Source organism: Lissotriton helveticus, chromosome 3_1 (genome assembly GCF_964261635.1).
Source record: "Lissotriton helveticus chromosome 3_1, aLisHel1.1, whole genome shotgun sequence".
Classification (NCBI taxonomy): domain Eukaryota; kingdom Metazoa; phylum Chordata; class Amphibia; order Caudata; family Salamandridae; genus Lissotriton; species Lissotriton helveticus.
The window spans coordinates 2120039312-2120065467 of record NC_136061.1 but is presented as its reverse complement, the minus strand read 5'-3'; the positions used below and the strand labels follow the sequence as shown (position 1 = coordinate 2120065467).

General features: G+C 46.9%; 1 protein-coding gene across 5 annotated transcripts in view; it reads right to left on the bottom strand.

The window, feature by feature from the left end:
- Positions 1-26156, bottom strand: part of CRTC3 (CREB regulated transcription coactivator 3) — a 1392170-nt gene that overhangs the window by 223154 nt on the left and 1142860 nt on the right. For all 5 annotated transcript variants that reach the window (XR_013608913.1, XM_078683321.1, XM_078683323.1 and 2 more), the window contains one exon: positions 16360-16652. Coding sequence is in view for 4 of the 5 variants with exons in the window: in XM_078683321.1 (XP_078539447.1) it covers positions 16360-16652 (293 nt within the window). In the remaining variant the exon portion in view is untranslated. The remainder of the gene's footprint in view (positions 1-16359; positions 16653-26156) is intronic.

Here is a 26156-nt window from a genome sequence, read left to right as displayed (position 1 = left end):
GGTATGGGGGGGGGTGCCGTTACTGCTCGAACAGCCAGGTCTTGAGCTTCTTCCTGAAGGAGAGGTGGTCTTGGGTCAGGCGCAGGTCGGTTGGGAGTGAGTTCCAGGTCTTGGCGGCCAGGTAGGAGAAGGACCTTCCTCCTGTTGTCGCTCTTCGGATGCGGGGAACGGCGGCGAGGGCGTGGCTGGTTGATCTGAGGAGGCGCTTGGGGGTGTAGAAGTTGATCCGGTTGTTGAGGTAGCTCGGGCCTTGGTTGTGTAGGGCTTTGTGTGCGTGGGTGAGGAGACGGAAGGTGATTCTCTTGTTGACCGGGAGCCAATGCAGATCTCTCAGGTGTCCGGAGAGATCGCTGCGTCGGGGGATGTCGAGGATGAGTCTGGCCGAGGCGTTCTGGATCCGCTGGAGTCTCTTCTGGAGCTTGGCGGTGGTTCCGGCGTAGAGGGCGTTGCCGTAGTCCAGTCGGCTGGTGACGAGGGCCTGGGTGACCGTCTTCCTTGTCTCGGTGGGGATCCACCGGAAGATCTTGCGTAGCATGCGCAGGATGTAGAAGCAAGACGAGGAGACGGCGTTTACTTGTCTGGTCATGGAGAGGGAGGAGTGCAGGATGAAGCCCAGGTTGCGTGCGTGGTCCGTCGGTTTGGGTGCGGTGCCCAAGGCGGGGGGCCACCAGGAGTCGTCCCAGGCGGAGGGCGCGGAGCCCAGGATGAGGACCTCCGTCTTGTCCGAGTTCATTTTCAGGCGGCTGGTCGTCATCCATTCGGCTACCTCTCTCATCCCTTCGTGCAGGTTGGCTCTGGCGGTGGCGGGGTCGTTGGTCAGGGAGAGGATCAGCTGGGTGTCGTCGGCGTAGGAGATTATGTTGAGGTTGTGTTGGCGTGCGATGGCCGCGAGGGGGCTCGCGGCCATGGTTGCCTCGCCCATGTTGGAGCAACCAGGATTAGTGTCAGTGAATGCTGGCGTAGTTTGCGTGCCACTAGCGGTATTAACGGTGCTGGGGGAAAAGCGTACGCAAATCTGCCTGATCAGTTCATCCATATCGCATTGCCCTGCGACTGCGGATGTGGAAACCTGGAGGAAAAGTACTGGCATTTTGCGTTTTCTTTTGTGGCGAACAGGTCTATCTCTGGTTGTCCCCACAGCTGGAAGTATGGTTGGAGCACTGTGGGATGAATTTACCACTTGTGCATTTGTTGGCTGTGTCTGCTGAGCAGATCCGCTATTTGGTTGTCCTTGCCTGGGAGGTGTTCCGCCATGAGAAAATGTTTCTCTGAATGGCCCACTTCCACATGCTTTGGGCTAGATGTGATAGCTGTGGAGAGTGTGTTTCTCCCTGTTTTTGTATGTAGTACATTGCTGTCATGTTGTCCGTCCGGATCAACACAGTTTTGTTGCATAAATGTACTTTGAACGCCTTCATTGACAGAAAAATCGCCATCATCTCTAGCAAGTTGATGTGCATTTTCCTTTGTTGTGTTGTCCATTGTCCCTACACTGTGTACTGAAGGACATGGGCTCCCCATCCTATCAGGGATGCGTCCGTTGTCAACACTATTTGTGGTACAGGCTCTAGGAACAGTCGTCCCTTGCAAAGGTTTTGTGGATTCCACCAATGCAGAGAGTTGTATGCACGACTGGTTACCAACACTAGGTCTTTTAGTTGTCCTTGAGCCTGGTTCCACTGCCGTGCTAAGCACTCTTGTAGCGGACGCATGTGTAGTCTCGCCTGAGGGACTATGAAGATGCACGAAGCCATCATGCCTATGAGTTGCATAAACACTCGGGCAGAGAGCGAGTGTTGGGGCTTGAACTTTTGGATTAGCAACTGCATACCATTTATCCTTGCTGTGTTCGGGTATGCTGTCGCTGCTAGAGTATCTATTGTTGCTCCCAGGTACTGCTGTACATGGGACGGCTGAAGGTGAGATTTTGGGTAGTTTAATGTGTAGCCGAGACTGTGTAGGAGGTGAATTGTTTATGACATGTGGCTGGCACACTGCTGGGCTGACTTTGCTTTTATCAGCCAGTCGTCCAGGTACGGATAGAATATGTTGTCTTCTTAAATGTGCCGCCACCGTCGCTAAGCATTTTGTGAACACCCTTGGAGCTGTTGTTACACCAAATGGAAGGACCTTGAATTGGTAATGGTGATTGAGGAGCGTGAACCTGAGATATTTCCTGTGAGCAGGATGTATCGGGATATGGAAGTATGCGTCTTTGAGGTCCAAGGTTGCGAGGAAGTCTCCTTGCTGCAATAGTGGTAACACTTGTTGTAGAGTGAGCATATGAAAATGCTCTGATAAGATGTATTGATTTAGGGGCCTGAGGTCTAATATTGGTCTGAGAGACCCGTCCTTTTTGGGAATGAGGAAGTATAGTGAATATACCCCTGTACCTTGATTTTCTATTGGTAGTAGTTCTATGGCCCCTTTTTGCAGCATGCTGATGACTTCTTGCTGCAATAAGTTGAGGTGTTCTATAGACATAGGACGGTGTTTTGGTGGTATGTTGGGTGGTGTGGAGGTAAGCTCTAGGCAATAGCCATCCCGGATAATTTGCCTTACCCACTTGTCTATAGTGATGTTTTGCCAGACTGGTAGGAACTGCTGTAATCGTCCCCCGACTGGTGTTATATGGTCTGGGGGTAGCGCTAAGAAGTCACTGTTTTGTGTTGGTAGAGGATCTGGTGGTATTATTCCCTCGTCCTCTGCCTTTGTTGTTATTGCCACGGTATCCACCTCTATTGTTTTTATTGTAGGGGGTTTGTGTATTACCCTTGTCGTTTGTGGTCTGCTGTGATGAGTTGCCTCTTGCAGCACCCCTGTAGTTTGAGCGAGGAAAGGAGCCTCTATGTTGTTGTGATTGTAGGGCTCCCATTGACTTAGCCGTCTCAGTGTCTTTTTTCATTTTGTCCAGGATTGTATCTGCCGCTGGACCAAATAAAAAGTCAGGGTTGACTGGCTGGTTTAATAAAGTGGACTGGACTTCATTTTTAAAACCAGAAATGCGTAGCCACGCATGTCTCCTGATCATAACACTGGTGTTAATAGATCTGGCCGCTGTGTCTGCCACATCTAAGGCACATTTAATTGAGGCGTTAGTGATTAGCTTTCCCTCTTGTACTAGTTGTTCAGCCTGTTCTTTGTAAGGTACAGGTAAATGCTGGAGAAGTGTTTCTAAGGTGTCATAGTGTGCCCTGTCATACCTAGCTAACAGGGCTTGCGTGTTAGATATTCTCCATATATTAGCTGCTTGTGTGGCTACTCTTTTCCCTGATGCCTCAAAGATCTTTGATTCCTTGTCAGGTGGTGGAGCTTCTCCAGTCGTTTGAGAGTTTGCACGTTTACGTGCATTGGATACCACCAGAGAATCCAAAGGCAGTTGTCCCTTAATATATGTAGGGTCTAGTGGCGCTGGCCTGTATTTCCTCTCTATTCTTGGGTTAATGATCCGTGCCCTAGTTGTATCCTTAAATATGTCTCCTGCATGTTTAAGTACCCCTTTTAACATAGGTAGTGTCTTAACGGTTCTTTCTGATGTGGCAAAAGTGTCAAAGAGAAAATCTTCCTCCACAGGGTCTGCATGCATGTCCACATTGTGATGGAGGGCTGCCCTTTCGATTAGTGAATTAAAAGCAGCTGTGTCCTCTGTAGGAGAAGGCCTAGCAGGGGATGCAGATGTATCAGGAATGGTTTGAGAGTCGCCAGGATGTACTGGGTCAACCCACGTTTGAGTTTGACTGTCCTGGTCAATGTCTACTGGGTAATTGTATTCCTGATTATATTCCTCGTCCACCTCTTCATCTGAGTGTGTGGGTGTATAAGAGTATTGATTAGGCCTACTTGGCTGAATAGGCTCAAATAGAATAGGTGAAGTAGAACAGTCCCTTTTCTTTTTGAGTGGTATAGTGTAAGTCTCTTTCTCAGTCTCTGGTCTTATTTTTCTTTTGTAGAGAGTGAGTTTCCCAGAATTCGAGTCAATGTAAAGTTTTGATTGTTCCTCTGATGCAGGGTCTGGATATAAGACCTCCTGTTCAGCAGTTCTGGGTGTTTTTGCCAATGTCTTTTGTTTTGTTTGTTTCGGTTCGATTCCGCTTTTTGGGTCGACCGACTTTGTTTTTGAGGAAGGTGGTAAACCAAATTTAATTGGTCCGAGGCCCCTCTGTGGTACAACCGTTTGTTTCGGTAGTGCCTGCTTCTTCGGAGCCGAAGATTTTCCCGATTCGATAGTTTTTGTCGGGTCGACTGTGGATTTGTGACCTTGAGTCGATTTGGGAACCTGTGGTCTCGGATCGACGCTTTTTGCTTTTGGCTCCAGGGCCTTCTTTGGGTCGATTTTCTTTGGCTCGATTGCTTTTTGTTGCAGAGCCATTGGTTTGTCGGCTTTCTTTTTGGGTTCGACAACCTTTTTCGGATCGAGTCCCTTTTTTGTGTTTGCGGCTGTCGACGCCGATTTTTTCGCTTCAACGACCTTTTGTTTTGGGGTAGATATAGGGGCGCTGGCCCTCGGCTCGACGACCCCTGTGTTCGATTCTGATGGATCAACATAGTTTGGCCCAAAGACCGTATTGTCGATGAGTTTCTTCGGTCTCGACTCCGATGGATCGACGTAGTGTGGTCCGAAGACCGTGTGGTCGATTAGTTTCGGTTTCGTTTTTGGTTCCACAACTTTCGGTTTCGAGGTTACTAATTTCGGAGTTCGTTGATCCGACGGCTCTTTTGTAATATTCTTAGCCGAGCTGTATTGCGGGGCTATAGAATGTCTTTCGAGATCTTGGCTAAGGCCTTGTGGCGATGCCTCGACCTGAGCCTGTGGAACCATGGAGGTATAGGTATGGGGCGTCGTACTCACGGTTGGCCCGTGTCGTCACTGGAGGCGTCCTCCACGGCTCCGATCCCTTGTTCATCGTCCCCTACCTCGACGATGTCTTCTTCGTCGTCGATATAGTAGTTGGAGTCATGCTCTGAGTCTTGATCCGTCTATTGTTCATATTCTTCGGCTACGACGAGATCCCATTCATCGTCGAAGATATTGTCCGGCTCTGGTGCTGGTTTCTGCACTGTTGGCACCGATAGGAAACAATACTGACGATACCGAAGGCCTTTAGAAAGTGTAGTTTAGATTCCGAACTTCGAGTGAAGGAAAGTACATCCGAACCCAATGGCGGAAAAAAACAATCTGAGGATTGAGAGGATGCCCATGCGCTCTGTAGTCCAGGGGAGGAGCCACCTATCTCGTGATACTTCGAAGACTCTTCCAGGACAACAATGTGCAATCATCCGGACCCAACACTAGGCGGCGATCTATGCACAGATATGAATTCAGCAGCCCACATGCCTCGAACATAAAGCTTGGGAATAAGAATTAAGGGGCGGGAAAATTAAACAAAGAACCAAAGAGAATTATTTAGCATGGTGTGATGATCATCTCCCATTGCCTGTCCAATCAGAAATAGGAGTTTCATAAAGTTGAAACATTAACGGGTGGTACATGAGCAATTAAGGGTATAATTGAGGTAGTTTAGTTAGTTAGCTTACATGTAGTGATGCTGAGAGACCGGGATGCTGTCTGAGAGCTGAACGAATGCTGAAGAAGAATCGGCATGCAGACTTGGAATTATAGCAAAATAATTAGAAGAAGATCACGGAAGAATCGAGGAGGAAGATAGTGTCAGAGAGGGGTGCGACGCAGGCGTCGGATCTAGAAGAGGTCACCTATCCTGTTCTGATTCCTGTCCTGAGGTCTTTGTCACCTGATCTATCCCAGGGCATCTTTCCAATTCCTTGTCTAAGGGGTTGGTTTTCACACCATTCTAGGTCATTATAAACCTGTGTAGTATGTCATTGTACTGCTCTGTCTGTCCTCTCTTTTCTCTGTACTGTCATTGTGAAAACTAGTTCTGATTTAGGTGACTGATTAATGAAATAATTGATTCTTCTTTTCTTTGTCGAAAATGGAGTTCGTACTGTATTCTTGTTTGGCTCACATGAATTAACTAGATAAAACATTTAAACATTTAAACATTTCCTGAGTCTGTGGTTATTTTAAATAAGGTAAGAACAATAAAAATCCAAAGGTCATTTCACCATCAACTAGTTCCAACTAATAGGTCAATTGACCAGAGGAAAGTATTTTTTGATCAATGAAAGATAAGTTAAGAGAGTCAGGTAACTAATCTCATAAAAGGCATTCATAAACATTTGACCCCCAGTGGTATTTACTAGCCTAAGTGAAAGTAGGTATGTGTGTGTTTATGGGCCCAGGTGAGTATATGGTGTTTGATTACCTGAGGTTGGCAACTCGCTCGATCACTAGTTCAGGGCTTGTTTTAAGAATCGATGGAAATGGAGACATTTCTGACTCATGACAAAATTGGTCAATCTAGAAAAGAATTCCCAGATGGAATTACTTTCACCATAGAGATAGCATGGTGGAGGAAATATCACATGTGGAATTTCCATGTTATACTGTCTGGTTTTTCTCTGTAGTGCCAGTAAACCAGCTTTTTAGCATTGCTTATTGAAACTGTCGATGTACTCCCCACCTCTTTCTGATTTTAAGCAGACTCAGATGCAGTAGTAAAGAGCAAACAAGTGGCTGTAGTACTGGTGAGAGGTTCCCTACTGCAGCTGTGCTCTGCATGTCAATGGCCAATAGGACCCATATCATTGCGTCCTGAAGTTCTGACATGCCAATGTAAGCATCACGTGTGTTTAAATGTTGCTGCAGCTTTCAAAGGCCTTCTAGACCATTACGATTTAGAAAAGGGAGTTATTGTTACAAATAATCTCTTTATACTCCATGACATGACTCCACATGGGGGGCGTGGCTTGGACGCCGACCGGAATGGGAGTGTGAGCGATCAGCTCCGCGCCGGATCCCGCTATTGATCCTGGAATCCGCACGATCGGTGCCCCCTAGGACGCGGTTTCACCGCCTTGCGTGTGTTTCGGCGGGACGTAGGCTTTGTGGATGGGCGCCGGCTGTTTTGAATAGGAACGGCCTACTGGAATACAGTGCCCACATCCTCTTCCCGGGGACCTATAGGACCTCTTTGTCCCCTGATATTCTGTTAATATTACAGAACATGTAAAAGAACTACAAACATATTAAGTTGTGAGAGTGATCTTTACCTACATTCAGGAATTCCACTTATCCTAGTCCTGAACAAGTACATGAGTACATAGTACAACCCTGTCTGTTCCGTATTGGATGAAAAAAACAACAGGAATTATACACATCAAAGTGCACAATGGAAAATTGAATCTGGGAAGACGGTGTCCGGACTCTCTGTTGTCTGCATATTTTCATTCTAAAAGGGGACAGACCATATTTATAAAAGCCCTGAAGAAGTCCCAGCTTGGGACGAAACGCGTCGGCTGTACATTGTATTGAATAATTGAAAATAAAGACTACTTGAAGAATAACAACATCTCGCTAACGAAAAACATTCTTTTTTGCTCATTAATAACATTTGAATCTGTTTATTGCTTTTTGTGGTGCACCTTTGCGGTTGTTTGACACAGCGGGAACGGAGGTCTGCAGCTGGGGACCTGCTGGAGACTGGGCGCTGCGCTGTGGGCTGATCCCGGACTTCAGCGGAGCCGGGCCGAAACAAAGGAAGATGGCGGCGCCAGGAAACTGAGGGGACGGCGGTCGGAAAGAGGACAGACCCGAACGGAGCTGGAGTGCCGCAGACTACTGCCTACGGCAAGTGGAGCGGGGGCCCATCGGAGAGGTTATTCCAGCACTGGGCAGGGGACACGAGAGGCTCTCGCCGCCCGAGGGACCAGCGGGCGCGGCGCCCATCCCCCCCGCCCCCCTGCAATGGTGACCGAGTGCGGAGCGGTCTGACCTGAGACCCGGCGCACCCATCGGGGGCCTCTGCAGATACGTCCGGGCGCCGTTTCGGGGGGACTGGAGTGGGATTGCGGGACCGGCCGCTTGAGTAGGGGACGCCGACCGCCGACCCTGCTGTGGGCGCAGACCTGGATCACGTCCGGACCAGGACTCTAGCTATCGCAGGACAATGGCGGCTGCCAGGTGTGTGGAGGACCGCTATTGACCCGGCGCGTGGCACTGGCGGTGGCTCCGGAAGGCTGAGGAGGAGCGGGGATCCCTGCTGCGCTGATGGGCTCACTGCGGGGTGGAAGCGCCGAGTGCACATGAGGGGCGCAACTTCCGTGGACAGGCAGAAAACCTGGCTAGGGGGGACACACGCCTACATCTTTGGGCCCGCATTGCTGGTTGCCTGCATCTAATCTGAACGCTTCCTGGACCTTGGGGTGGAGCTATAACTTGCCCACACGGTAGACGGCCAGAAACTGTGGGGGGAACCCCTGGATCAGGAGCGCTCTGGGGGGTGCATGAGAGGAGCGGAAGCTCTATAGACGATCTTTGGTTACGGAGGTTGGGCCCTTGCGTTGCGCAAGACTGGGCCCCGCTGAGAAACGTTGGCGAGCAGTGTTCCCGCGACTGGGGACCAGCGTAACCCTTAGAGGCGACCCCGGGGCGGCGCTCGGGGAGGCCGGAATGGCCGCTACTGGTGGCGCACCCGATGTGGAACGAGGCCAGGTCGATGCGACCGCCCTGGTCCAAGATGGCGGGGCTCATGCCCCCTCGGAGGCATCGACCCAGGAGCAGCGGTTGAATCGGCGACTGGACAGCATATTGGAAGCGATAACTGCGACGAAGGACTCGCTGCACCAGGACATAGCACAGGTCGCTACGGGGCTGGGACTCCTAAAGGCGGACCATGCCAAGCTCTCAGACAAAGTGAAGGACAATGAGCAATTATTGCAGGAGCTGAAGCCGGCGGTGGTCAGTGCAGAACATAAACTGACCGATATCCTGAGCCGTTTGGCGACACTGGAGAGACGTGCGGAAGATGCCGAAAGTCGCAATCAGAGGAATAACGTAAGGGTTGTAGGCCTTCCCGAAAAAATTGAGGGGGATGACGCTGTGGCCTACATGGAGAACTGGTTTAAAACGGTTGTAGCGCCGGAGGGCCTCTCTCCCTTCTTCTCCCTAGAAAGAGCGCACAGGGTTCCGGCCCGTCCGCCCCAGCTGGGCCGACCACCTAGACCGATGGTGGTTAAACTGTTACACTATAAAGATCGTGACCTCCTAATACAGAGGGCACGCTCACAAGGCCCGTTCCAAGTGGACAACAGCAAGGTTACATTCTTCCCGGATTACACACAGGAGGTCCAGAGAAATAGGGCGTCCTTCCTGGCCGTGAAAAAAGAATTGAGGGACGAAGGGATTCAATACTCATTGCTCTTCCCAGCCAAGCTAAGAGTGATCCTAGATGGGAAAACACAATTCTTCCAAACCCCGGATGAGGCTTGGTCATGGCTAGAGCTTTATCGTGCTGGAACGGACCGCACTGGCAAAAGCGGCAGGAACATGCAGAAACCGCTCCAGATCAGAAAATCACAGAGCATCTGTAAACGGAATAAACTCAAAAAAGCGATGCGGGATGCACAAATGGCGGCGGACAGGAAGGGCGCACTGGCGGCAACAGCGATCATCACGGGATCACAGCAGGAGAAGACGTAGGAGGGATCGGACTCTGACGAAGAGGGATTGAAAACGGGAGGAGACGAGTCGGAAGCAGAGAGCTCGAAGGGTCCAGCGGTCACCCCGCAGACTTCGGATGGACTATTTAACGAGTGATTTCTCAAGGACATGTCCAACTCTGACATTTGTACTGGGCCAGTCTCTCCAGATGCTGAACGTGCACTCAGGTATGGGGCTGCGACTGCAGTATGGGATCGAGGGCACGGGGTGGGAGCCCTGCTGGCCCTGGATCGGCGCTAATACACCCTCTTGTGGCCCTTAAGGCCTTCTGTGGTGGAGACCACAGATTAGTGTAATGTGTGTTGTGTTACGAGTTTGGAACGGGGCTGAAGCTGGGTTATTAAGTCCTGTCCTGGGGAGAGGGGTTTGGGGAGTTTTCTGGGGAGTTCTGGGTGGGGGATACAACTGCCGCGTTGTGGGGGGTGATGGTTTGTTGCTGATCTTATGCGGAGATGACTGCTATGGGGACGTTACCTAATTTGAAATGCATCTCATGGAATGTCCGTGGACTTCGAACGATGGTAAGACGTCACAAGGTGCATTCCCACTTGGTGAGGCGTGGCATTCAGATTGCACTGCTACAAGAAACTCATTTGACCAAGAAGGAATGCACGGCACTACAGAGGAGGTGGCGTGGGCAGGTGTTTGGTACCACTTATTCAGCATTCGCCAGGGGGGTGCTGATCTGGATAAGGGCGGGGATACCGTTTCAGGTCATGAACCAGCAGATAGACCCTGAGGGTAGATACGTGGTAGTAGAGGGGAGGCTATACGGTCGAGAGGTAACCCTGTGTAGTGTATACGCCCCCAATGCTGATCAGGCCCATTTTTTTGATAAACTGACGAGCTCACTAGCCCATTTCCTGGCGGGCCCCATCTTAATGGGAGGAGACTTTAATTCGATCACTAATGTGGAACTTGATAGATCGCACCCACCATTGGCCGAATCAACAGTGCGTAGATTAGCCACTTACAGGAAAGACTGGCAAGAGAGATGGGGACTGATAGATGTGTGGAGGGAACAGCATCCTGAGACGAGGGACTACTCCTTTTTCTCAGCGTTACACGTATTGCACGTCAGAATAGACTCGATCCTCTGCGGTGGCCCATTAGCTGCCATGGTAATTCACACGGAATATTTGACCAGGACTATCTCAGATCATAATCCCTTATTGGTGTCAGTGCAGTGGCAACAGGTGAGATCGGCGGTCCCCACATGGAGGCTGCAGCCTTAAACACTAGAAGATCCGGTGTTTAGCGACACGGTCCAACAGGGCATTGAACACTATTTTGGGATGAATGAGGGGTCTGCGGCCACAAGATCGATAGAATGGGATGCGATGAAAGTGGTGGTGCGAGGCGTGTGTGTGGGCAGGTTCTCGAATGTGAGGACATCAATCTTGAATGATCTGGTAAAGGCTGAAGATGTGCTGAGGGGATTGGAGCAGCGTAGGCCTGAGCGACCGGACCTACAGGAGCAGCTGCTTGAAGCTAAGGAAATGGTGGCGAAGGAAACTGAACGGCTGCGGTGCTATGATTATAAGCTGTACACTGTCAAGGTTCATGTCGAAAGGGATAAAGTGGGTACACTCCTTGCCAAGCTTGCCAACCCGGAACCTAGGGGGTGTCCGATCATGAGTATAAAAACGGAGACAGGGGACGTAGTTTACTCGCAATTAGCGGTCCTAACACGCTTTAAGTCTTATTACACAGATTTATATGAATGCCAGTTGGAGGTGGAGGCTTCGGAGATAGGTGATTATTTGGAGTCTGTTCCTTTGCCGGTGCTAGATGACGAGGATGCAAAAGAGATAGGGGGACCCATAACGCTGTCAGAGATTAAACTGGCTGTTAAACAGATGGCCAGAAACAAAACGCCTGGGGTGGATGGCCTCCCTATTGAATTTTATGCAAAATTTATCGACATATTAGCTCCCAGGCTATTGATAGTGTACTCGGAAGCAGGGCAGAGGGGACATTTGCCCGAATCGATGAGGGAGGCGCTGGTGGTTCCACTGCTGAAACCAGGTAGAGAAGCATTGGACGTGACATCCTACCGGCCCCTGTCCATGCTGACGGTGGATTATAAGATCTTGAGCCGTATCCTGGCCACCAGACTTCTACCGTGCATGACCAGATTAGTTCATAGGGACCAGGCAGGGTTTATCCCTACCAGGAACACATCCATGAATATACGCCGGTTGATCCAGATGCTAGATAGTGTCAGGGACTCACTTCATAGCCCGGTGGTATTGTCGGTTGACATCGAAAAGGCTTTCGATAGCCATGAGTGGCAGTACCTGGATGAGGTGCTAGTGAAATTCGGCATAGGTGAAGGTTTCAGGAGGTGGACGAGGGTTCTATACTCCTCTGCTACAGCGAGGGTACGTCTGGGTCCGGTCATATCCTCGGCTTACCCGGTGTGTAGGGGGACGAGGCAGGGATGCTCGCTGTCTCCCTTGTTGTTCGCACTGGCGATGGAACCTTTGGCAGCACTGGCAAGATCAGGCGCAATGTATCAGGGGGTAATGCAGAGTGCGAAGTGGCATTACATATCACTGTATGCGGATGACCTGTTGCTGTACCTAGCCGACTCCGGACGAGCCCTGGAGGGAGCGGTGGACATGTTATCCGGATTTGGTAGGGTGTTGGGCCTTAAGGTGAACTGGGCCAAAACCTGCGTTTTCCCATTGCGGGAGGGCACACCGTGCCCCCCCTCACGCTGGAGGTGGTTTGGGAGCCCTCCTGCTTCACTTACTTAGGGGTCCGCGTATATCACGAGACCGCGAACTTGTTAGAGGGAAATAAGTGGCGTTGCATGCGCGCGCTGAGGGGTTGCATGGCCTTTTGGGCGTCCCTCCCCTTGTCTGTGCTGGGCCGAGTGGCACTGTTGAAGATGGTGGCGCTCCCGCGGCTACTTTATTATTTTAGGACATTGCCGGTCTGGATCCCGCAGCGTATGTTTAAAGAACTACAGATGATGGTGACTGGCTTCCTGTGGGGCCACGGACGGCGCCGGGTGGCGCTAAAAACCCTGACTAGGCCCAAGCTCGAGGGGGGGATGGCAATCCCCGATTTTGAATTATACTACCTGGCGGCACAGCTGCAAATATTGACGCAGCATGTGGCCAGGGAATTCAGGGGACCGGAACTCGACCGTGGGCTCGGTATTCAGCAACATGTCTTGTCCTACATAATTATGCAACAGAAACTGGATATGAGGGACCTCACGATGGAGGAAAGGACACTCAGGCTCTGCTGGAACAGGAGTCTGAAGAGAGCGAAGAGCACCCGGTCATATGCACCAGAGATCCCACTGGGGATGCTGACTGCGTTGCCACATGGGGGCGATTGGTCCCCGTTATCTGAGTGGGAGGAGGTGGGATTGCAGATGGTGGGAGACCTATACTCAGAAGGGACACTGGTCCCCTTCCAGACGTTGCAGGAACAGTTTGGCCTACCTGACGGTCATTTTCTGCTGCACGCAGCAGTGGTTACAGCGCTGCAAAAGCACTGGAAGGGAGGGCTGGCTGAGCCGGAAACGACTATGGCATGCCAGTACGTGGTTATGGCTGCGGGCACTACCAAGGCGGTGACCTGCCTCCATGCTAGAATGTTAAACGAGGGACTGGAACCGCTACTGGTGCTGAAGGCTAAATGGGAGGATAGTATAGGTAAGCCCATACCGGACACGATCTGGGGTCATATTTTGGGACGTACATGGAAAGGCACGAGAAATGCCCGATTCCAGCAGGTACACTTCTTCATTGTGCATAGAGCATATCTGACTCCGGAGAGGATTCAGCGGTACTTTCGGGTGCATGACGCTATGTGCCCGAGGTGCTTGGCGCCTGAAGCGGACCTGGATCACCTGTTGTGGGGATGTCCGCAGCTGAGGACATATTGGCCTGAAGTAGGGGAACTCCTGAACAGAGTTACGGACAGGGAGGTAGATTTCGACATGGCGGCATGTCTGCTGCTCTGGTTCCCTCACACAAAGAAGACGAAAATTACAAGCAAATTTATAGACTTGGGACTCATGTTGGCTCAGAGAGAGATCACCTGGCACTGGAAATCTAAAGAGGGCCCTCCAGGGAGAAGGTGGATGAATGAACTGTTGAAATGGGCCGGTAGCGAGGGTATCGTTAGGATGCGGCAAGCTGCCAAGACGGATAACGATAAAAGCTTGGAAATGGCGAGAGCATGGGAAATGATAGTTCAAGCATTGCGTGATTGCATGGTAGAGGATGGAGATGAAGCGTAAGGGCTAACAAGGGCTCCATGTGATGTAAATGAGCAGAAGTTATTCCCGGTTGGTGGCGTGCTCCAGTTATACTACAGCTTACATACACCCACATCAGCGGCAGTAGGGGAGGGTGGGGGGGGAAGGTAGGGTTTGGTAGGGGTAGTTAGGCACACCGACACAGTTACGGAGGGAGCTGGGTTGTGGGATCTGGGGCGAGGTCACAGTACTAGGGCCCCGGAAGTCTGAGGCAGGAACCCGGGAGGCGAATATAGCAAATCCCAAGATGGTCACCACAAGCAGACATGATGGGACTACATTGCATTAGGGGCTACGCGCTGATACTTCCTCCGCAAGATGTTTGGTTATGATTGGTGATGCATGGGGAGTGGGTTTTTCGGGGGGTAAAAAGCGGATACCGAATGATGTTGTTAATCAACCACCCATGTGAGGTGGGCACTGTGACATCTCCTTGCAATTGTGATCTGGCACGCCGCCCGGCCTCCGGGATGTGGGCTGAATGGCTGTGTACGATTTTCCTGTAGCCAATATGTTTCGGGATGTCGCAAGTGTATTGATTGACCTGTTCTGAGGTCTTGTTTCTAAATCTGCAATAAAAACAACTTTAAAAAAAAAAAAGACTACACATTAGCAATCTCAAAACTTGACAGCTACGTATTGAGATGACATCACCATGCGCAGTGATGACAGCGCAGAGGATAGAGGACATTAAAATGATACCCCCCTTGAAATAATTTCTGCGGACACAGATGGCAATTGATTGAAATGCAACCAACAGTGATGCTTGTGGATCTGATCATCTGTAAGCATTCCTCACATCACCTTTTGAGTGTCTAGTAATAAGACTGTTACAAAACGTAAAGCCGGTGTGGCATGCCTCGTGGGTTGATTTTCATTGACCTCTACAACTTGCAGTGCCATCTGCATTTGCCGTTACAGATTGTATTTATTAGCTTGAAAATTACACAATAGGTTTAATTTCTTGTCACTTTGTAGCAAATTCCCTTCAAGATGTTACATGACCTCCTCACAAATTATGCATATAGGCCTGCAGTCAGTGCTTAATTTTTATAATAAATGAGTGCCGGTGCCCAAAGTTCTGATCAGGTCCAGTGGGCGGTGCAAGTAAATATTGCTTCGCCGAATACCAAGGTTGCATAGTCTCATGCCTCTTTAATCCCCTAACAGACACTCCCTGCCCCTTTATCTTTTCTTCCTGATTCCTGCTTTCTCCCTTTGTGACGGTTCTTCAGTCTTTCTCTGCCTCGATCTTTCTACTTTGTGTGTTTACCCTATCTTGCTCTCTATCAATGTCTGATGAGGAAAAATAAGTGCCGGTCACCAAAAATGATTGCCAGTGGGCTTCACCGGATACACTTAAGCATTGCCTGCAGGACACTTGATATCTCATCTGATCAGCAATTTTCTTGACAATGAATGCAAGAGCGTTCTCCTTTCTTTTGCAGTTTTACTGAATGCGAGATGAGTAAATAATTGAAATCACAATGGTGGATATAATTTAGGTGTGTTCTTCAATCACCGAAGGATTAGTTAAAAAACCATTGCAAGCGTACAGTATAACACTAGGCGGTGCAACAGCATCCATGAATTATTTAGGCAGGAAGGCACGAAAGAGATTAAGTTTAATTTCCTATTCACCTATACTCACCTAGAGAGATCTACAGACATCAATGATGAAATCGGAATATTGTAACCAGAGTGTGTCCATGAGGTGCTTGTTTTACCAGCACACATCTTTTTGACATCACTTAGGACCTTATTACGTTAACCAGCCTACCATAGGTCGGCGGTTCAAACCACAGGATTTGGATGCGACCACCCAATGGGCGGTCGGAAACATCCATTTCCTAATGCCAGCTTGTGCGGCGGGCGGAAAGGCCAGCAGCACAAGCTGCCAGTGGGAAATGCATGTTTTCAAACATCCCTGCACTATTTGGCAGGCTCCGCATGGGCCAGTGGGCAAGGGGCTCCCAAAGACACTTTCCGACAGCCTTTTCATGTCGGAAAGGCCAACATGAAAAAGAAGTTGGAAACTGGCCCCATAATCCCAACAGCGGAGCCAAGCCCGGCTCAGCTGTCATTAGGGGATTATGGTGCCTTCCCAAAGGCTCCTTGAGCCTGTCAGAAGTGCATCAGAATCCCCCCACGAGATTTACTCCGACCGCCATCATCCTAATACCGCGGTCTGGCTGACACCTACGATGTCAAGCGGAAAGCCGTCGGCACCTGATCGGAGTCTTTCCACCGGACATCGTAATCTGGCCCTTAGTTTTCACTCAATCATTTGATAGTGTTAAATAGGTCTCATTCTAGTAAGAGACTAGGTTAGCTCTTAAAAAGATGACAATTTGTTGGTGAGCTGAGTCCTTGTGTTTCATTACCAGGGGTCTTCCTTTCTTTTGAATTAAATATTTTACTTTGCTGCAAGAAACATGTTTTTTCCAGCACATGCAGGGTGTAGATAACTATCTTGAGGCACCTGGCTGCATCTTACCTGTGAGTTGGTGGACATACTTTGCGGGCTGGTTGGTGACAATTGCCTGCCAATTCCCCTTTGTGACTCCATTCCAGGTGTAAGAGTTAGGGGGCTGACAGGTGTCTGTCGACGTCGTGGAGAGCCACTCAAGCCCGATGTGGAAAGGGAAGGGTTGCTGAGAGAAGCAAGGCGAAGCGAAGGATGAAAGGCAGGGTTACTGTGAGGTGATGACTGTCCATGGCCTTGTAGTGAGGACATTGATGTATTGTTAAGTCCTGTGTGAATCGAGTTATTACAAGTGCTTTGTACACCTAAAGTAAGGAAAAATATAACTGCAGTCATGTTTTCAAAAGAATTCAGCACATACAATCAACTTGCTTTTTAAAACTCAAAATGGATCACAATTTACCACAGAAAAAACGCATTCATATGCAAACATCTCCCTGAAAGGCAGCCTTCCCATTACCCTTTAAAAATGAAGTTCATACCCTGCATTTTGCCAGGTTAGTCATTAAACACTAATATAAACCAAGCAAGAAATTACAGTCAAGTTTGGTAGTAACTAGCTAAAGGTCCATAGAAAGCACTTTTCATGAGCAACTTTGATGACAATTGCTTCGGCTAGGAAACAGAGGGCAAAGCTGCAGTGGTTGCATTTAAATGTTTGCTTTTTCATTCAGCCTCCCAAAGAAACCTTTCTGCAAAATTAACTCACACATTTGGGCATGAGCAGGGTTTAGCCCAGGTGCCCACGAGAGTGTCAATAAGGTCTTTGCTGAATGGCAGTAGTTATTCAGATAAGGTCTGCCTGGGTTGTAACACTTCAGTGAGGATTGTGGTTTTACCCTCAACCAAACCAATTGTAAATCTAACACTTCACCGTCTGTCTAATGCCAACGATGAATGAAGCTAGCTGTTCTGCGGAACGGCTAGGGGAAGAACCCGTCCCGTTTCAGGGAAAGTGTACCCCGCACTGTCCTCTTGTTGGTCCATATAAAAATTGTCATCATCATACTGTGGGGACATTTTGTCCTCACCATCAGCATTATCAACAAAAGCTGGTTGGCTCTGGTCAAAGTCCAATTCAAACAGTTGTTGGAGCACTAGAGGGCAGCTCCAAGGCAAAGGCACTGTCTTAACAGAGTCAGACTTTACTGGAGTCGGGCCCATCAAGGTTGAGATGGATTGGATAGGAGTCTAGTAAAACAACAGCATTGCTGTCCTCCCCTACTGTCGGCGGCAGCAGACCGGGAACTGGCATTGATTGCAAAGCCAGCAGTAGAGTCAGCTCAGACGTGGGTTCATGAGGCATAGATGGCCCAGAGTCCGGACCTGCCGGCAATAACCTGACTGCAGATCTCCGTGGATGAATAAGTCCTGAAGTGTACCACAGGGAGCCATAGAGTGCCAAAGATATGGAGAATTACTTCCTTAAATGGGTCAATCTGTTGTGGCATCTCAGACGGACCATACATTCAGGAACAACTGTGTAATGAGCTTCTCAGTAGGGGACCGTGAGTAAAGCTGGAAGCACTTTGGTGCCCTAGTGGTTTGCAAGGTTGGGACAATGCCCGCATGGACTTGTTGTGCTTCTTTTTTCATTTGGACCTACCCAAAGAATGGGAATGTTAGAGCAGTCATGGGTCCGTCTACATACTTTGACTTATCAAGCCTCGCAGACACTCCCAACACCCATGACCTATGTATAGATTACAAGTAATGATCTCAACGTGAATTTGATCATTTTATGTACTCTTTTGATGCTTTTATCTGTTTTCTTTTATTTTATTCAGTTGTATTGGAACAACATTAATATATGTCAACATTATAAAGTCAACACAGTTTTCTAAATCAAAGCAATGGAAATTATATTTAGAATTGTGTGTTTTTAGTGAATTTACCATTCATTAACAACACTTTACTAACAATTTATCATTGGTAATGTCATACTGAGCATCAGTGATACTAATTGCTCTGTTATCTGTAATGTTAAGTGTGACACCATGCACAATACAGAAGTTAAAGTGGAGGAACTATCTTAAATGAAGATTTCAGGGAACTTCCAGGTTGGTGGGGGGTCACCCACTGCATTAGACAGTGCTGTTTCAGTATAGGTGTAGGTGGTAAGCATAAGTTTGATTAAGTAGGAGTACCAATAGGAACTATATGGTAGGTGTGGCTCCTCCTTGCATAGCGTGGTGATTGCGGTGAGCAGAGATTACCTTCATGAAGAAGTTAATTGTGCCTGCCAATTTGTAACTTCATCAGACTCGCTGAAGAGAACATTGCATCTTTTTGTATAAAGTTTTGAAGCACTCTGATATAATTTAAACTGAAATGTTGGATCTAAACAATGCGAGTCATTGATTAAATAGGTCAAAGGTATCTGCTTGCCTTATTGAGTGGCCAGTTTATTACTCGGCTACATTTATATTAACAAGTTCCTGCTGTAGCTTTTTTTTTTTAAAGTTTTTTTATTGAGCACTACCATCAGGAAACATCTAGTATTTACAGGTTATATGAAAAACAAAGAGAAACAATATATTTTACATTGAAAGCACATCCTGTCTTTATTAAACACATAAGATAAACAAAAATTAATCGATCAACAAAAGTGATCCCAGACCCTTGAAAATTTCTTTGTTGCCCCCACCCGCTTAGCATAAGCCTGTTCAAAACACTTTGTACGTTGCATTTTGTTCATCCATTTCCCAAACGTAGGTATTGTCATTGATCTCCAGTTTTGTAAGATTAATGAACGAGCAACTAACATCACAATGGCAAGAAAGCGCCCCTGAGATTCAGAGTATCACCTCCTTGCGACCTATGCCAAACATAACTGCTTCTGGAGAAGGTTTATAAGTTTGACTTATCGTGGTACTACAATACACAAATATTTGTTCCCAAAAAACTTGAAGCTTAGGACAAGAAAAAAAAATATGTCGCCATCCTCCTGCTGCCAAAGTTCCGCAGCGAAAACAACTATTCCGCACTTCTGGATCAATTTTATTTAGTGCTTCTGGAGTGTAATATACCATCCAATTAGCAAAAAAAGCCATCCTTTCATAATTAGCTGCTCTCAGAACCTTGTTACCTAAAGATGAGATATTTTGCCAATCCTGATACGAAAAAACACATTGTGTATGCACCTCAACTTTTCCAACATCTTTAGTACCGAAGGAGATTCATCCTGCTGGTTTAGTAAACAGTACCAATTACCCACTCCAGTAAATCTTGCAACGTATAATGTGGAGGCAGTTTTACCAGGAGGGATGCTAGAAATAAAATTAATAAAATTAAATAATTTGAAGAAATTCAAAAAGGGAAATTTTATTTGGCCCCGTGCATCTAGCTTGAGCTTCCTGCCAAGTAATCACCCTGCCATGGATAGCTAGTTGACTCAAAACCCCTAAACCGGAGTCATTCCATTTTTTCAGTTGAGCAGAGTGCATATGCAATCCTAAGTCACGACACTCGGTTAATTTTAACGCAAAAAAACAGAGAAATATTTTTGCTTACAAACCATACATAAACGATATTGAAATTGAAAAGATTTTTATTGTTTCAGTTAATTAAAACCACAACAATACATTTTAAAGGAATCGATTAATGTGTTTAAAATTTCTTAATATATATGTACGATCTCTGTTAGTATATTCTATAACACTCTCCGTCTAATACAGAGTTTGTTATTTAAAATCGAATGAAGTGTAGTTAAAATGCAGTCTGTCTAACTTAGTTCTGAAATTCTTGATTTTTCCTCATTTATGTTCCGGAGAGCTCTCTCCCCGCGCTACCACAGTTGTGTTATCCTTTTGTTGACAGGGTGCCATGGTGTATTTTAGCGCTTGGGAGTGGGCTGCAAGGAACTTTAGTAATAGGCAGTTCAATCGCGTGTCTGCTGGGTTCAAGATTGCCATAATTGCAGATCTGCACGTTCTTATACCCCGCTCGTTCATAGACTTTTTTAAAAGAGAGCTTCGAGCTTGAGCTAAATTCGGGCAGATGCAGACAAGATGAATAAAGTCCTCGTTGCTCCTCCCGCTTAGTCTGCAGATTTTTGGTCCATTGTGCACCCAGATTGGTTGGTCCATAATCGATGGAAATTTCCCCAAACGGAGTCTCATTAATTTCTGTTTTCTGTGAGCTGGAAATGTGATTGTTAGGTATGGGGCTGCCACAAGTGTTTTGTAATTTGATATGACCATCCATGCGTGTTTTCTGGTACTAAACGTGGCTTTATCAAGTAAGAGAGAGTGGAATTTTGTCGACTTGTTTATAGCCCGTTTGAACGCCGGGTAAGGCAGGTTAAGTTCCCAAAGTTTTCTTGTTCCAGTCTCAGTTATGGAGTTTTTAAGATACTGGTTGTATGGGGATTTAGTGTCGGATCTAATTTCTTCCCATAGTGCTTGGTGCAATTCTGAGGCTGACGTGTTCTGTTTCAGTGTATACCAGTACTTAATACTTGCGTACTTTCTTCCCACTGTTTCATTTACTGTTCCAAATTCTAACCTCGTCTGAGCTGGTGAGGCTCCCTGTTGTATTTGGAAGGTAGATTTGAAGATGTCTGTCTGCATTTTGTTAAGCAGATCCGCATCTTTCCCATGCAATCCTACACTGCCGTATGACAGAGTTGGTAGAACTTTTGCTTTTATTGTTGCCAGTAGAGGTTTATATGATGGCCCCGTGAGCTTTTTAGCCAAAGATCTAAAAGCAAATGAGAGTGAATTTGATCTCTGAGTGATGTACGACATTTGCTGCTGATGGCTTTGTCGATTATCGAAGTAGAAGCCCAAGTACTTAAAGTTGGACACGGCCTCTAGCTTTGTTCCCTCCAGGTAGATGTATGTACTGGCTGTCCGCCGCCTGGTGATAAGCATTGTTTTTGTTGTGTTTATCTCCAGGTTGTTATTTGTTATAAATTCTGCCAGCCCTACTAGTAACCTTTGGATGCCAATCTTCGTTAGATTCAACAATACCACGTCGTCTACATAGGATAGATGAGTTAGAGGAAGGAATCCAAGTTTAGGTGGATGGGATGGGATCTTATTTAGACTTGATGTTAGGTCTGCCATAAAAAGGTTAAAAAGATGGGGGGCTAGGACACAGCCCTGCTTGAGGCCTTTGCTGGTATTGATTTTTCTTGAGAGCCGTGTTCCATTCCCCAATTTGACCTCCATCCAAGTATTGGAATAAAGGAGTAAGATCCCTCTCAGGATTTTATCCGGAATGTTCCAGCTGCGCAATTTCCTCCATAAGATGTTCCGATCCACACTATCGAATGCTGCCTTTAAGTCAATAAAACAGATGAAGAGGCTGTTTTCTACGAAGATATTTGTCGGCTAGCACTGAGAGAGACATAACATTAGTTAGTGTCCCAGTTCCTTTCCTGAAGCCTGTTTGGTTCAGTGGTATTCTCTTTGTGACGTCAGACCAATTTATTAGATCTTCCAGGACGAGGGATGCAAAGTACTTCGCCTCCACATCTAGGAGGGCAATCAGTCTGTAATTAGCTGGGGATGTTCTGTCTCCTCCTTTAAAGATGGGTGAGATTATGGAGCCCTTCCAACTGGATGGTATTTGGTTTTCGCCTATTATTTCTTCAAATAATATTTTTAATTTTCTGCCCCAAAAGTCCGGATCTGTTTTGTAAACTATTGGAGGGATCCCATTCGCCCCTGGTGCTCCGTTGCCATGTGACTTCCTTAAGATTCTTCTTATGTCCTCTTCGATATACCACGTTTGTTTGACCTTGTTTGTTGCATCCTTCTTCTCCCATAGGCTAACCACGTCGCGGGGAAGCCGGGGAGTGACGCTTCCTTCTTTTCTTTTATGGGACACTTCGTTAGTAGTTTGTTGGATTGCTCCTGGGTTGGGCTGGTCGAGTGTTATCTCTGCGAAGCTCACTGTTAATAACGCAACCCAGTCCGCTTCTTGGACATTGGATGATGTTGGATTTGAAGGGTAATTTAAGCTGTTAATAATCCTCCAAAATGCGTTTGAGCTGGTGTTCTTGGCGGAGCAGAGTAGTTTTGCCCAGAAGTCATCTTTCAAAGATCTTTTGTATTCCCACATTTTCTTTTTATATTCTTTCTTGAGGTTTTGTCTTTGGATCCAGTCTTTGGACGACGTAGTTGTCTTTTTTAGTGCTCTGGCGTTTCTCCTTATCTCTATTTTGAGTTTTGCCAGGTTCTTTGGCAGAGAATTTTTGTTAGTGGGAGGATGTGATTTATTTTGGGCGGATGTCGTTGCTATTAATTTTCCCGTAAAGCTCTCCCATTTTTGTATTTGGGTACCTGTTGTTACCTCACTTTCTATTTTTAATCTCTGCACGTTTGCCTGCAGCTCATCGATGTTGGCCGTTGTCCAGTTAAGTCGTTTCAGGTTAGTGGTCACGATGTTATCTCCCACTATATTGCAACTACGGTATTTAGTCAGTTTTAAATTGAAATAAGTGTGCTGATATGAATGATCGCTTTTTGAGGTGTATTCTATTGAAAATTGCTGGACAAATGGCAATAAAGGAAGAGAGACTGCTGTGTAATCTAGCCTTGAGGCCGTCAAGGTTCCTAGGTGGGTGTGCTGCGGCGGATTGTCACCTTTGATTCTCCCGTTAAGGAACCGCAGCCCGAGGAATTCCAGGCTTGTTACCAGTTTTCGCCCAATTGGATCGAATCGCTCTGTTTGCAGCTGAGTTTGGGTTTTGACATTCCAAAATTCGTTGTCAGCTGCTATAATCTCATCATCCTCAGGCGTATAGATTAGGTTTGAATTAAAATCACCTGTTACGATGATTTCCCAGGATGGGTTATTGTTTCGAGTATCCATGATTATGGATACTAGCTGATCCAATGCAACTTGTTTCTCTTTCACCTTTGGGGGTGCGTAGAAGTTAACAAGTAGTACTGGAATTGGTCTGCCTGGCATTGATAGTTTTATTAGTTGCATGTTTGGCCCATATGGGGCTATTTGTTCTGAGTTAATCTTGATGTCCGACGCGATATAAACTGATAAACCCCCTTTTGGTCGACCATAGTTGAAATTTTTCCATGCTGGTATATTGTAGTGAGTGTACCCGACAAGAGGTAGCTCCTCCAATGCCCATGTTTCTTGGAGGGCAATGATGTCGCATGCTGTCCAGTTGTGGGGGGGCGAGCCGTCTTCCATCCATTTCCTGGATCTGGCTATGTTCCAGGACAAAAGGTGGAGGATTTCATGGGTACCATCCTTTTGTGGTTTTGTGGGAGGTCAATTATTTTTCTGTTTGTTTAATGTGTCTGTTAGCCAGCGCCAGTAGGCTGCGTCATCCTTGGGGTTTGTTTGGCTGCCTGTTGTGGTTAGGGAATGGATTGTCGGTGAGGGGCTGTTCCCTCTGGCGTTCCATAGTACTGAAATTGCCTGATCCTTATTTTCTGTCCACTTTTCTTTTTTCCCTTTTGTCACCGGACGAGCTTCAAGAGGACCTGGATAGCGTGGTTTTACCGGCCTGGAAAGTCTTATGCCCCATAATTCGAACCTCTCTCTAAAGGATAGTATTAACTGGGCGATTTCTGCTGTTCGCCATGTTGTTAATGTTTGTTCCAATGAACTAGTTATGTATTGTTTGCAAAATTTGACTGACAGTAGATCAGTGTTAATTAGGTGTTGAAGCCCTTCAATGTTTGCGTAAAGTTTAAACAAATTTCCCCTGTTGAGGATGTCATATCGCCCCTGAGTTTCGTATTCCGGGGTAAAAAAAGAGTTGTTTGAGATGTAAGTTGTCATTACTAGACCTGTATTCAGGGACTTTCTCTAGTTCTGTTGCTTCGTCTTTGCTGATTTTACAGTGAGGCCCGGTCCCGGCGGGTGTTTGTGTTCCGTGTGTATCGATTTCTTGTTCGCGCTGGGATATCGTGGTCATTATGGTCTGGTTACTCTCTTTTGTTAAGTCTGTTTGTGGCTGTGTTAGTCTGGGGGGCTCTAATGTACTCAGACTCTGTTCCCCTCCCTAGAGTAGCGTCCTCGTTGCAGTTCAAGTTTATGTGACGGACTTCGTGCCTTAGTAGTATTTTTATACCCGTGGGGGGGGGGGGTGGGAGACTTTTTCCACCCCAAATCCTACAGTTCCAGTTTACGGTTCTTTCATTTATTTTTGATGGTACCTCCTGGTTGTTCGTAGGTATGTCCTCTGTTGTAGAATCTCGTAACATACCTTGAGACCTGCTTTGTCTTTGGATTGTTTCTACTCTGCCTTGTGGGCAGTGTTTGATTCCTTCTTGTCGTTTTTCCTGGGTGACGTCACGTCTTTGTCTGGCTGGTGTTAGTTTGTTATTCTCGGCCGCCTCTTGGTATTTTCCGGGGCTCTCCGAGGTTATAGGTAGGCCTGGAGGGCCGGTTGGTCGTAATGTACTGCCGGTTTCTATGTGGCTTCCTTTTTCCACTGCATCAATTTTCTGTGTTCCGTTGCCCAAGACCAACCTCGGCTGTGCGTCTCTGCTGTTTGTCTCGCCTATGGCCGTTAATAATCTGCATATGCCAGTGTTACTTATCGTCTCCCTTTCTTTTTTTGTTTGGAGCTGTTGTCCTGATGAGTTGTGTGTTTGATCAAATGAGTCGTCAGATTGTAATGTCGTATTTGAAGTTTCCTCCTTGTTTATAGCTGAGGTGAAAATGGGAAATATTCTGGTGCCTTCTTCCGCGTGTCCTGGCGGTTGTTTATTCCTTGCTTTTCTTTCCCGTTTTTTTTGTCGCCTTGTTAAGGAGGTTTTTTTGTTTGGCGTTGTTATGTTTACTGCTGGACTTATTTCTGCCCTGTTCTTTCCTTTAGATGTATCCGTTTCTGGGATCTTAACGGTATTATGGTCAGTAATTTGTTTGGTTAAATTTACTGTTTCTGAGCTGTTAGCGTGGTTGTGATCTATAATTTTCCTGGTTGAGTTTCTTTCGAGTAATGTTGATCTGATTTTCTTACAGCCAGTATTTGTTCTATTAGGTTGGGAAGGAGGTTTAATTTATCTATAATAGGACCGCAGGGACTCTGTTCCAGTGTATACTTTGACTGAGCTGTTATTATCAGATTATTTAGTTTATCCAGTTTGTCGTCAATCCCCGCAATGTGGTGGGCTATGGTGTTCATTAAGTCGACTTGGATATCCATTTTGTCGGATTGCCAGTTTAAAGCCTTTACTGTTGATTGAAGTGTTTCTATTGTGGAGAGTAACAACCCTGAGTTGCTTACACTAGCACTCTGTTCGTAATTTTGAACACATTCTTTGGGAAGTGGGGAATTGCCTGGTTTTGGAGTAACAGTTCTTCCATCTCTGGGGTATTCCTCTGATTTTCCTTTACTTTGCAGTTGAGTAGACTGCCCTTCCTCGTTTGTATTACCTAGTTTTTTATCTGAGATTTCTTCCCTTGTGTGATTGGTTACACTTGTGTTTTGCCGCTTTCCCTTGTTTATTGTTGGGCTTGATGTGAGACTTGCTGTGGGGCTTGATGATTTTATTTCCCCCAAGTTGTTTCCCCCCTTTATTTTTACTTGTGTCTTGCATTATTTCATTGTTTGATGTTGGGCTTGATGTAAAGTTTAATAGCTTCAGCCATGATGTTTCTGAAGTGTTCTGACTAGTCAATTCCATTTGGGTTGTGTTTTGTTCCCTGTGTATCTGGGCTTTGAGTATCTGGGGCTCTTTGTTAAGTAATTTCTGTATTTGCGGTACTGTTGGGGGGTTTTGTGTATTGGTTTCTGAGAATTTTCCAAAAAAGGTTAGTGCTGCTCTTGGTGCTTTAAGTTCTGCATTGAATGCTGATTTTTCTGTACGCGTCAATACTTCCTT